The 13,662-nt window shown below is 36.2% G+C and overlaps 1 protein-coding gene across 1 annotated transcript in view; it reads right to left on the bottom strand.

Moving 5' to 3' along the window:
- Positions 1-1,656: 1,656 nt before the first annotated feature.
- mettl4 (methyltransferase 4, N6-adenosine) overlaps positions 1,657-13,662 on the bottom strand; it is a 47,885-nt gene continuing 35,879 nt past the window's right edge. Inside the window, 3 exon segments of the mRNA XM_030123185.1 lie at positions 1,657-2,136; positions 2,139-2,187; positions 2,189-2,241. Coding sequence (XP_029979045.1) covers positions 2,057-2,136; positions 2,139-2,187; positions 2,189-2,241 — 182 coding nt within the window. The 3' untranslated portion in view covers positions 1,657-2,056.

Here is a 13,662-nt window from a genome sequence, read left to right on the forward strand (position 1 = left end):
TCATTAGCTGTGATGTGCACAGTGCGGCAGCGGCGATAACTCACCTCATCTGCCTGGGCCCCCCTCATGCCCCCACACCCCCACCCTCTGGAGAACACACACTCATTACAGGCAGCTCAACCGCTGAGGAAAGGCAGGTTAAGGGTTATACTGACGGTTCAGGGTGTGACATAAGGAAGGAAAATTCACAGGCAAAGGCAGAGTTAAGGATATGGAGTGTGTGCATGCTTTCAATCACAGGTTTCAAACATGTGGCCCGGGGGCCAATGCGGCCCACCAAAGGTTCCAATCCGGCCCATGGGATGAAATTGCAAAGTGCAAAATTCCACAGTCAAGGCTGTGGAACTCATTCAGTTCATTTTCCACATACAGACCAATATGATGTACAGTAAAAATAATAACAGCATAATAACCTGCAAAAATAATGACTCCCATATTTTCTTCTCAGTTTGATGTGAAAAAAATAAATCTTACATAAATAATGACAACTTCAAAATTTTGTCTTTGTTTTAGTGCAAAAAATAACATTAAATTATGAAAACGTTTACATTCATAAACTATCATGTAACTATAAAATGTGAATAACCTGAACAAATAGGAACAACCTGAAATGTCTAAAGAAAATTAGGCACAATTTTAACTATTTTCTGTGTTTAGCATCTTTGTAGATCCGATCCATAATGTACATGTATAAATGATAAGTTGAGGCAGAATATTGTTAAAATTTATCTGAAGAAATTTCAGTTTTTAAGGTTATTCACATCTTTTTTGTTTGGATATTTATAAAAGTAAGTATTTTCATAATTTAACCCTTTCATGTATAGTGGTCACTACAGTGGACAGTTATTCTCCAGCTGTTCTCTTGTATATTCATGGGTTTGTTGTTTTAGTTCCAACACAGTGGACGCTCCTGCACATCCCATACCCTGACATTCATATCATTACTGTACCTTTGCTGTTCTTGATCAACCTGATCTGCACTAACATGTTTGAGTGTAAATCAATTGCTAATAAAAATTAGGAATATGATAAATTTGAGAAAACATCAGATTAGCTGCAATTAAGAATGTTTTTATTTTATAGTTTTCACACTTATATCACTTTCTGATATTGAATTCTTTGGCTCAAAAATTAAACCCCACGGTGTCCTGCAGAGTGGACATTTTTGGAACTCCATGAAAAATTATGAAGGTAGATTTGTTGTTTGTTAACCAAAAAAAAAAAAAATTAAATTAAAAAAAAAATTCACTTCAAAGAAAAAAAGTGTTCAAATGCAATTTTTTGGATCGTAAATATATATTTTTGCATTCAAACACTTATTTTTTCATTGAATTTTTTTTTGTAGTTAAAGCAATAAAGAAACAAAATCTACCTTCATAAAAACAGGTTTATTTAAAAAAAAAAATCAATCGCATTGTTTTTTCATGCCTAAAGAGGAATAAAGGCCCTCTGAATAAAATCTAGGCTACAGGTTCTCATAATTCATGCATGAAAGGGTTAATGTTTTTTTTTTTTTTTCACTAAAACAAGACCAAAATTTGGAGTTGTATTATTTATGTTTATTTTATGCTATTATTTTAACTGGTCTGGCCCACTGGAGAATAAATCGGGCTGAATGTGGCCCCTGAAAGAAAATTAGTTTGACACCCCTGCTTTAAATCGAACCAGAATTCATCATAAAACTATTTATATTGAAATTCAATTCGGCACAGCATACGGGTAAAAATAGCAATACTTTGATGATCTTCTTGACACATATTGTGCCAAAAGTTTGCACTAAAGGCAACTCAAATTAAACCTTGGAGTGTTGTTTATCTGTTTGCAGTGTACAAAGTCAGGTTCAAAAACACACATAAATGCACTTTCATTCTCCAACTGCAACTCCTCAAAAATGCATCCAGACCAAAAAAGAAATTAGTTCCCATTAGAAGCCGAGATCAAAGGAACGATGAACTTATTAAAAATAAGTACAAGCAGCATTGTGATAGGTCTAAAAACGTGGTTTGGAGTTCAGTCATGGTGGGGGGACAGGCGTTTTCCCTGGGTGAATTGAACGTCACGCAGTCGTCTGTGCCTCGTCTTCAGGTGCAGCTGCTCTATCATCTGCTGGTGACAAAGTGAAGTAGCTTGTGTGCTGAATTTGAGCACCTCATTTCCCCAGCTCGTCCACCCAGGTTGCAGATTACGGGGCAAAAAGCTCTAAACACTTGGCTTCAGGTCCAACGTAAGGCTTCAGCACCTCTGAAAAGGAAACAGAAGAAGAATGACACATGAAAAACAATGCTTTCATTTCATTTTCATTTCACATGTTTATTTCAAACCTGCTACCACAGGGGTGTCAAACTCACTTTCACTTCAGGAGCCACATTCAGCTAAATTTGATCTGCAGTGGGCCAAAACAGTAAAATAATAACATAATTATATATAAATAATGTCAACTCCAAATTTTCTCTATGTTTTAAGTGAAAAAAGTCAAATTAAACAATGAAAATGTTTTACATCGATAAACTATCCTTTCAAACAATGTGAAATAACACGAGCAACTGAAAAAAATTAGTGTAACTTTAACAATATTCTGCCTCAGTGTTGCATTTACACATGTTCATTATAACGTACAGATCCCTACAAATACACAAAACATTTAATATCAGGCAGATATTGTTAAAATGGACTTCTCTTAAACATTCAGGTTGTTCATATTTTTTCAGGTATTCAACTTTCTTTGTGAAATATACTTGGTTAGCATAATACATGAAATATTTACATTTACAAGAGAAAATTTAAAGTTGTGAGGATTTATAAGTTAGTATGACAATTGAATTGTCTGAATGTGGAACCTGAACTAAAAGATTGTTAATATCTTAGTGTAATTTTTTCATTTCACAAATTCATCCCAGGGGCTGACTGACCCTTTGGCGGGCTGGATTTGGCCCCCGGGCCGCATGTTTGACACCTGTGCTACCATATTTATACACTTAACAGACGACGACTGCACAACACATGGTTTGAAAAAGGGATGGAAGAAGCATTGCTTTTAAAACTCCAACCCCTCACACCACACACAACCCATCACAACATTTCACTACACCAAAACAAAACAATACAGAGCATTATAGAATAAAACGGAACAATACAGAACATTCTACAGGTGTCCCATAAGTCTCCTTACATAGGAAAAATAAACGTTCTTGACATAAAACCATTTTTATTTATATAATATGCTCTATATGACTGCCATTTTGTCAGGAACACATTTCAATGCGTGTCCTCCACTGCTGAAGAACTATAAAGAAGAAATATAAAGAAATACATGTTAGAACCATATATGTATGGAATGTATTATGTCTCCTATGTATGAGACTTATGGGAACACCCTGTAGAACAAACAGAATACAGAACATTATAGAACAAAACAGAACAATACAAGACATTATAGATCAATACAGAACATTACAATATCACATCCTCATAAGACAAGAACATAACATAAACAGGCCCAGACACACTCTGGCCCCATACCCACTCCCCCTAATGGCACCCACACTGTTTAGAGCACAGTGTCAAACATGCGGCCCGGGGGCCAAAAACCAGCCCACCAAAGGTTTCAATCCGGCCCGCAGGATGAATTTGCAAAGTGCAAGTTAGTGCATCAAACTCAAAACTAATGTCATAATAACCTATAAATAATTACAATACCAATTTTTTCTCTTTGATTTAGTGCAAAAATATTCATTATGGAAATGTTTTAAATGAACAACTATCCTTAACAATAAATGTGAATAACCTGAACAATATGAACAACCTGAAATGTCTAAAGTAAATTAAGTGCAATTTTAACAATTTTCTGCCTGTTACTAAACATTTTGTGCCTTTGTAGATCTGATCCATAATGCATATGTATATATGATAAGTCAAGGCATAAGATTGATAAAATTGCACTTAAATTTCTTTACAAATTTAATTTTTTTCAGGTTATTCACATCCTTTTTATTTGGATAGTTTGTAAATGTAAATATTGGCATCATTTAATGTAATTTTTTGCACTAAAACAATTTGGAGTTGTCATTATTTACTTGCTATCATGCTATTATTTTACTGGTCCGGCCAACTTCAAATTAAATTGGGCCGAATGTGGCCCCCGGAAGAAAATGACTTTGACACCCTTGGTTTAGAGCATCAGTGTCACTGTCTCTCCTCCAACTACTTCTTCATTATTGTTTTTTAAACATTCTTTTAAACTGAAAAATGTTTGCACACTCTTTTAAGGCTAATGTAAACACGCCAGTAACAGTAAATCACAAAAACCACAATTTATTTTGGTTAACGGATTACTGCATCAGAAAATCTTTATACACCGCAGCAACTATTTTCGCTTTGCCCTGAATTAAACTGTGTGTTCTTGTGAAATACATGGCCCGGTGTTCCTCTACCTTACTCCAAATACTCCATAAAATGAGTCCAGCTCAAATTATCCGGACTGCCCCAGAGGGGGGGTCGCGTTTTTCAAATTACCTCACCAGTTAGGTTTCGGATGGAAGGACCAAACCAGGAGAAATGAAGAATTCACCAAAAAGAAGGTTTGGGGTTTTAAAAAGTTAAAACAATAGCTTGATTTATTGCTTCAGGCAAAAATAGAAAAAGTTACAAAAAAGAAAGAAGTCAGTTATCAATTAGTCTAGCATCAAACACACTATTCGTCTCAGAGAGAAAAGGAAAAAAAAAGCCAAGAAAAGAGTTTCCTTTATTACTTTTTATAGTCTTTAGTGACTTTGGAGCAAGGTTATTACCGTTAACTAAACTAACGAAATGACAAAAACTAGAATTGAAAAAACATTTACGTTAACTGAAATAAATAAAAACTATAATTAAAAGAAAAAACAATAACTAACTGAAACTGTATTGTGTGTTTACAAAACTAACTAAAACGTATAAAAATTATGGATAAAATTCCCTTAGTTTTCGTCTTTGTCAATGCTGATAGAGGATAGAACATGGAAAAATTTTGTCTCGGATCAGCAGTATAAGAGAGGTATAGAGTCAGGAGGCCAACAGTGAAAGTATGGAAAGTTTCAGTTTCGTTTTCACACAAGTGACGTTGTGTATGGATCACACCCCCACCTACGTTACCCCCCCCCCCCCCCAAACCTGCTATAGGGAATGTATCCATGGTACTGTCCATATGTTTGTGTCTGTGCTCAGTCAGAGCCGCCCTAACCCCACCCCCAAATAAAATGTCCAGGGTAACCTCACTTATTTCTTTGAATAGGATGGAAGATAAAATATTTGAAAAAAACTGAAACTAATTCTAAAACTAAACTAAACTAAAACTAAGCATTCAGAAAAAAATGACAACTAATAAAAACTAGCAAAACTGCTCTGAAAATTATTAAAACTAACTGAATTAGAGAAAAAAAGTCAAAAATAAATAAACTAAACTATAATTAAAAATCCAAAACTATTATAGCCTTGCTTTGGAGACTCCCATTATTCAATGACATCATTAGTCGTATGCTTATTATTGGTTAATAATAGTCGCTAGGCAAAACATTTCAGACATACGTCAGTTACTCCACACTAATTCTAAGAAAACACATGTTGAAAGTTCATTTGAGTTTAACCAAAAGGTTAAAAGGTTAAAAGACAATGAAACAGGAAAATAATTGGCACTGTAACGTTAGATCTTAGTGCAGCGTTTGATGTACTTGATCATGAGATTCTACTGGAAAAGCTAACTTGTATGGATTTGATTTAGCTGCAATTGAATGGATGAGAAGTTATCTTACTGGTAGAGAATTTACAGTACTGTTTAATGGTAGCTTTTCTGATACTCAGACACTGTGTTGTGGAGTGCCCCAAGGCAGCCGTTTAGGACCACTTTTATTTTCTATTTTTACAAATGATTTCCCTTTCATTTTGGAACATGCCACCATTGCTCTATATGCTGATGATTCTACCATTTATTTGTCCAATCCTGATATTGGTGAACTTAAAAAAGCTCTAAATGAAGAGGTAATACTACTTGCAAATTGGATGAGAGAAATAAATTGTGCTCAATACTGAGAAGAGTAAATGCGTAGTGTTGGGGTCAAGACATCTTTTAAAAAACTCCCCTGTTTTGAATTTGTCTGTTGGTGGAACTGACCATAGAACAAGTAGCTGAGGCCAGGCTGTTAGGTGTGACTGTTGATAGTATGTTGACTGGAATTCTCATATAAAGCAAATATTAAATAAAATGGGCAGAGGCATTGGTGCTGTTAAACAATGTAGAAATTGTACAGGATGGGGAAGCAAAATTTACAATATTTTGAGGCAGGGATTGAAAGACAATGTATGACCAATTAGTTATTGAAAGTCATGAGAATTTATTTGCCACAAGAAAATGTACATAATAGAAAATGTTTTTATTCTATGTGTCCTCCTTCTTTCTCAATAACTGCCTTCACACGCTTCCTGAAACTTGCGCAAGTGTTCCTCAATATTGGGTGACAACTTCTCCCATTCTTCTTTAATAGTATCTTAAGAAAGTCGACATTGCTGTGTGATGTTCTATTGGTAGCATGTTCTAAAACGCCCCAAATAGCAGAATCCAGAGGGTTTAGATCTGGGCTAGAAGGCGGCCATAACATGATTCCCAAAAATTGCTAAAGTTGGATTTGCAGAAATCTTGTATTTTTCTAGCTGTGTGGGCTGCAGCACCATCCTGTGTCCATACATAATTTCCATCTGGGTAGCTTGCTTTAAGCCATGGCAATACCTGGTATCTGGATGGATTTGGTTGGATTTGAGAGCTTTAATAAAAGCTTTGGTACGTTTTTTGTTGCTTCCTCCACTTCCAGACTTTCTCGTAATAGTTTTGCTCATAGTCATTCTCTTCTTTCCATTATAAACAGTCTTTATGGACACTCCAACTATTTTTGAAATCTCCTTTGGTGTGACGAGTGCATTCAGCAAATCACACACTCTTTGACGTTTGCTTTCCTGATTACTCATATGGGCAAAAGTTTCTGAAAGGTATGGATATAATAGTGTTAGGTATGATTATGACATCAATATATGTTTGGTTTCAAAACAATTGACGTAGTGCCTGCTGAGAAAAAACAACTAAATGTTCATTGTAAATTTTGCTTCCCCACCCTGTATACATATCAAATAAGAGAAACACTAGTGGAATCATTAGTTCTGTCTCATTTAGATTATTGTTCAATCATTTGGTCAAACACATCAGAAATAAATCTAAATAAACTTCAAATTGCACAAAAATAAAGCAGCTCGAATAGTCCTAAACTGTCCATTTAGAACAAGTACTAGAGACACTCACACCCGTCTGGCCTGGTTACATGTTAAAGGCAGAATTAGATATTCTTCAGTTAAATTTATTAGAAACATCATAATCACAAAAACACCTGAACATCTTTACAGTAAACTGACTTTCTTCAGTGACGTCCATCAACATTCCACACGTCAGTCAGAGGACAGACGTTTCCTGTTGCCTACCTGTAGGATGAATCAAATACAGGGTAGTGTGCAATCTAGGGCAATGGTGGCATGGAATACATTGCCACAATTTTTAATTTCAGAAATTCAAGCAGTTAGTTTTTCTAAAAAGGCTGAGAATTTTCATATTTACCCAAGAATAACTGTCTGAGCTATTGCACATCCTATAATGACATCATCTAGACCAGTGGTTCTTAACCTGGGTTCGATCGAACCCTAGGGTTCGGTGAGTCAGTCTCAGGGGTTCGGCGGAGGTCAACACACACACTGGACTCATTAGTCAGGTGTGTGTATGTAAACAAACGGCTTCGGAGACTCTTTCTCTGATTGACATCCAATATACACGGTGTATTGTTGTTGCTTATAGCACTACAACACATCCGGAAGTGCTTATAATCTCTTCCACTCGTCTGACGATGAATTATTTGAGTATTTTCCACAACGTTGTTATGACTTTTGCTACTTCCTGTTAACCACAGAGGCAGCCATGTGTAGCGCTTGTTTACATTTCTCGGTCACCGCATTGGTCAGTTACAATCACATGACAACCGACGCACCGTCGCAGATGGAGAAATCGTATTACGCTAAAGCCGAGCTAGTGCCGTAATAAAACGATCACAAAAATACTGAAGGAGGATAACGAGAACTTTTTTTATACACTACATGCAATTATCTTTTTTTATGTCAAAATTGCATGGTTCGGAAAGTTCGGAGCGAGATGAAACGAACACCGGGTTGACCTGACTGCCTCCATCTGATTCGTGATGACACGCCCCGCTTGGCCATCACTGGCTGCAGGTGATCACAAGGTTAAAAATTAAAACCATTTCAGTGTGGTAGTATAAAAAAAGGTCATGTCTTTGTGAAAAGGTATGGAATTTGTTGTGAGTTCATGCACTGTATTGGTTTTTTTCTTTGAACACAGTGATGTTAATGCACGGTTCATTTTGTGCACCAGTAAAACATATACCTGTGTCTTGAATTTGAAAAAAATCACATTTTGTTTTTTAATGAAGAAGGGTTCGGTGAATGCGCATATGAAACTGGTGGGGTTCAGTACCTCCAGCAAGGTTAAGAACCACTGATCTAGACGGTTTGGTTTTTTGTTTGTTGTGGAGCTGTTTTTATTTTCATTTTATGTTTTTATTTTTTGTTTCTGATTTTTGGTTTATTTATTCTTTTTTTCAGTTCTTGTTGGTATTATTATTGTAATTGTTTTGTATTGTGTGCTGTTGTTGATTTTTGGTTTTTGTGTTGTTGTGTTGAGTGTATGTACATCCTGTTTGTTGAGTGAGTTGTGGGAAATTGTGGTGCTTTGTTTTTGTGTTGTTGATGACCCCAAGAAGAGTAGCTGCTGTGGTGTGCAGCAGCTAATGGGGATCAAACTAATAAACTAAACTAAACAAGCGCTCTGGACACCTGTCAATCAAACCAACTGGAACTCAGAAAGTACGCTCTTGCTTAACACCAGCACAATTAGGCTAGCATTTCTTGACCACAAAAAATCCCCAGGTTCATAATCTGGTTTTTCTGCTCGACTCTCTTTACCACAACTACAGGGTGGGGAAGCAAAATTTACAATATTTTGAGGCAGGGATTGAAAGACAGTGTATGACCAATTAGTTTATTGAAAGTCATGAGAATTTATTTGCCACAAGAAAATGTACATAATAGAAAATGTTTTTATTCTATGTGTCCTCCTTCTTTCTCAATAACTGCCTTCACACGCTTCCTGAAACTTGCGCAAGTGTTCCTCAAGTATTCGGGTGACCACTTCTCCCATTCTTCTTTAATAGTATCTTCCAGACTTTCTCGTAATAGTTTTGCTCATAGTCATTCTCTTCTTTCCATTATAAACAGTCTTTATGGACACTCCAACTATTTTTGAAATCTCCTTTGGTGTGACGAGTGCATTCAGCAAATCACACACTCTTTGACGTTTGCTTTCCTGATTACTCATATGGGCAAAAGTTTCTGAAAAGGTATGGATAATAGTGTTAGGTATGATTATGACATCAATATATGTTTGGTTTCAAAACAATTGACGTAGTGCCTGCTGAGAAAAAACAACTAAATGTTCATTGTAAATTTTGCTTCCCCACCCTGTACTTTCTAAAGCTGTAAAATGAGATCTTTTAGGTAGAATCGGACCTTTTCTCCAAGTTCAGCACAGACAGGTGTGAGTTCATTAAAACCACACACACAAGAAACCAAACCTGACTATTCAGTACCTCTACAATCAAAATATAAGATACAGTTGGAAAATATAACTCTGAATATAATTTAGACTTGCAAAAATAAAAAGACTCTTCAAGCAAAACACCCTGTAACATTACATTTTTTTCTTCTCCATTTTGGGTCATGATGCATAATGTATGATATTCATCCGACATCTTAGAGCTAGTCAAAGTCACACATTCAACTTCCATTTAACGTAAGATATGTTTTACACTAGGATTAGAATTCCAACCTCAGTTTTCTATCTTTTTCCTCCAGTTACATTGGATTTCTCTCTATTATAACCACATCCCCCTGCACACCTGCCTCTTCATTCCCAGACAGTGGATACATTCACCGCTCTGTTAACCTCTATTCCTCACCAGATTGTGACAGTTGTCTCAACTCAGTCTTCCTTGTGATGAACTGGTCTGCCAGTAAGATGCTCCCATTTACCATCTGCTTACACCTGGGTTCTCTTATTCATCCTGCCCCCGCACCCAAACAGTCTTTTTTGCATCGACTACAAGGGGTTTTAATGAAATGACTCACTGATATTCATTTGAGCATTTTTAAAGATTCTGTTATTTGGTTTTTATTACACATATAACAAAAGTCTGACTTAATGAGACCTGTAGTCCCTGGAAATAATACAGGAGATGACTAATAATAGATGGGATGTTTTCACACATTATAAGTAGTGAAGGAATTAATATTAACCTATAAAGATCCAGTGCTACTTTTGTGATTTTTAACCTTTCTTAAGTGATTTATCACAATTTATTGTAATATTATCCTCTGTATTTTGCATTTTTAAGTGAAAATCAGGTATTTTCCTATGTTTAATTTACTGATCATGTAGACGTCCATAAAAGCTCAGATTAAAGTTGAAGGTTATTATGTCAAAAACTGAAAAAAGTGACTTTTGCAGTAAAATATATCATTAACTGAACATAAATTAAATGTCTCCATCCACTGTCATTAATCAAACTCCATCAGTTTAACTCGTGAATCGATGTTGTAAAAGATGATAATGTTTTCACGTTCACTTTGGAGCCTCTGAATGTCCAAATGGGTGATATCTGATGACCGTGAAAAGGTAACAAACTGCATTTTACACCAATTATATCCATGCATTGATAGGATTAGTGGATCAATAGGGATTAAACAGTTTAGATCCGCAGATCCTTTTAGTCAGTGGTGGATGTTTAGGTCTTTAAGGGTTAAAAAAAAAAAAAAAGGAATAAACATTATTACTCCCTCATGTTATATTTGATTACACTGAATAGCATTGCATAGGCTGGCCGTTGAGCGGTTAGAGGTAAGTGAGATGTGGAAGGAGAACAGGCAGAGGCAGGAAATGGTGTGGTCCACCAATTTTAAAAGTGTGGGAGACTTTCGTGACAAATTTTTCATCAAATCTGTAAAACCTCAGTCATTACCTAAGTATCACAAATCTGTAAGTCTTTCTGTGATTACTCACCTCAATCTCTTGCATTACAGTGAACAATTTCGAAGTGCCATCCACCATAAACAAACCCGTGTGTTTACATTCAGAGCTGGGAGGTAGCTCAGGCATCTTCGGAATTTTTTGTTGCGACGTGCATTGTGGGAAACGGAGGCTCGCGCTGCCTGGAGCGGCAGCGTGAGCCTCCGTCGGGACAAAAAAATTCCGAAGATGCCCAAGTTACCTCCCAGCTAATAATTCCTGCTTTTCACTCCTTTATTTTTTGTCATCAGGTACACAGTTATGAATCCAACTTTATCAAATGGTCGCTGGGTCATGACTGAGCACAAAACATCTAGGACTAAAAAGCAAAGCCAATGAGGAAGAGCCAAAATCTGCAGTAACTCCAAAGCCCACTGGGGGTCTCCTCCAAAAGTGACACGGTCCCCATGGAGACCTCTGCCTGGCACAAAAAATAAATAAAAACCATTTTGATCTCTACAGTTCATTTCCTCCTCTGTATCCAAAAGGTTTATGCATAATTAAAAGATTGACCTCTGTGATTGACAGATGAGAGCAGTGTGGGCTTTGATTGACAGGTAGTAACAGCTTGGCTGCCTGGTCGGACGTTCTGAGGTATTGTTTATTGAGTAGAACTTCTTTTTCTCCCTGACAGACAGCTCTGTCGACCATTAGGATTGTGCCATGACATTTACTTGTACTCGATTACAATAAGTGATGTAACTTAGCTACATTAGCTGATGTTAGCACTAATTTCTATTAAATTATATGGTCTGTCAGTTAGCCTGCTACTTAGCCCCGACAGCTGTCATTAAAAAGGTTAAAGGTTAAGGGGTTAACTCACTTATTATCCATGTAGGGAAATTCGGTCTCTTCATTTTGCCCATCCTAACACACACTAACACTTTGTACATTAAGAGCAGCATCTTCATTAGCACCACAGTCAAGGACAAGACTTAACCTACTTATGGCTGTTTTAAATGGTGGAGGAACCAGAGGAAACCTGAGCAGCATTAACTCTTTAAAACCTGACGTTATCGCTGACACATCCTACACATATGCAGTTTGGATGGCTGTAAATGTTTCACTGTTTGTGCAATTTGTAAAATTCCAGCGGTTTCTGAAACCTGACATGTTGTGCTTTATAGGTTTCATTGGGTCATTATGGTAATTTCACTCACACCTGTACTAGGAGCTGGAGAAGAAGCCATTTTAGCAGAATTATAACATGCAGTAAATTGTAAATGATTACTAGATTTGAAAAAGGTGGAAAAAAAGTAGTCTGGAAAAATGGGCAAACAGACTCACAGCATATTTTCTAACCTTTTCATTGTCAAAATAAGAAAAAAAGTCCAGACGGACCATTTTAGACTTAGGGTTTGAAGGGTTAAGAGAAGAGACAAACTTGTAGTTCAATGTAAGTTTCTACTTATTGTTTTTATACTTTTCACAGCTTTAATATTACTATGACTAAACACAACTACATGTAGTATTATTAGTTTTGTAAGTAAGTTCTGGTTTCATACTTTGCTCTTCTACTCCACCTACTTAATTCCAAAAAAGCATGGCAATGGCCATGTTGTGCTTGTCTACATTTCTAAATTGCATTTGACTTCACAGAAGATTTTTCCACTGTTTCTATACAATCTATGGTCAATGACCCAAAAGTGGGTCATGGACTTATTCTAGTTAATTATAGTGTGTGTGTTTAAAAAGAACTACTATACCATACTAATCCAAATGCTTAGCCATCTGATGTTTAACTTTACTTTTACAGACATGTATGAACATATATGTAACTGTCTGTCAGGACGCTGAAGTGCAAAATGATGCAGTGTCTGCTGAGTATGTATCGATATTTGCAAACACTGATTAAAAAAAAAAGGCTGCATGTAAGTGTCAAACAGCTTCCACACTGTTATGCGAAAACATCCTGCTTTGTAAAACTGAACTTTGTGTTAAAGACTGTTTTATATAAATGTATTAATTTAAATAACACAATAAAAGTGAATTTTACTTGAGCTTACCGGCTTATTATTGAAAAATTAATGTGTTGTTTTGAATTCTATAACAGTGGATCATGACTTGGAAACATGGAAAACTATACTTGAGTTCATTAGCATATGGATTAACACCTACACAGACCACTCCCCCCACAGGTTTATAAGTCCAATTTTCCCCTCCGGTTATTAGAACTGAAGAAGTCTCTTGGATGAAAGATGAAATGTTTTCAAAAGAGCAAAACCAGTCCAGCTGAACCTAGAAGAACTACTAAGAAGAACGATGACCAGGGCAAATGACAACAAACACAGACGTGGAAAAATATGGATCAAAATGAGATAAAGTGAGAGCAACAGATGATTGTGCTGCTAAGTATCAAGAATCAGATAATATCCATTTCTGTATCCATACACCATCATAACTATGGTCAATGTAATGTAACAGTACTGCACTGTGAGTTACTCTATAGCCCCTTTTACACA

Source organism: Sphaeramia orbicularis, chromosome 20 (genome assembly GCF_902148855.1).
Source record: "Sphaeramia orbicularis chromosome 20, fSphaOr1.1, whole genome shotgun sequence".
Lineage (NCBI taxonomy): Eukaryota > Metazoa > Chordata > Actinopteri > Kurtiformes > Apogonidae > Sphaeramia > Sphaeramia orbicularis.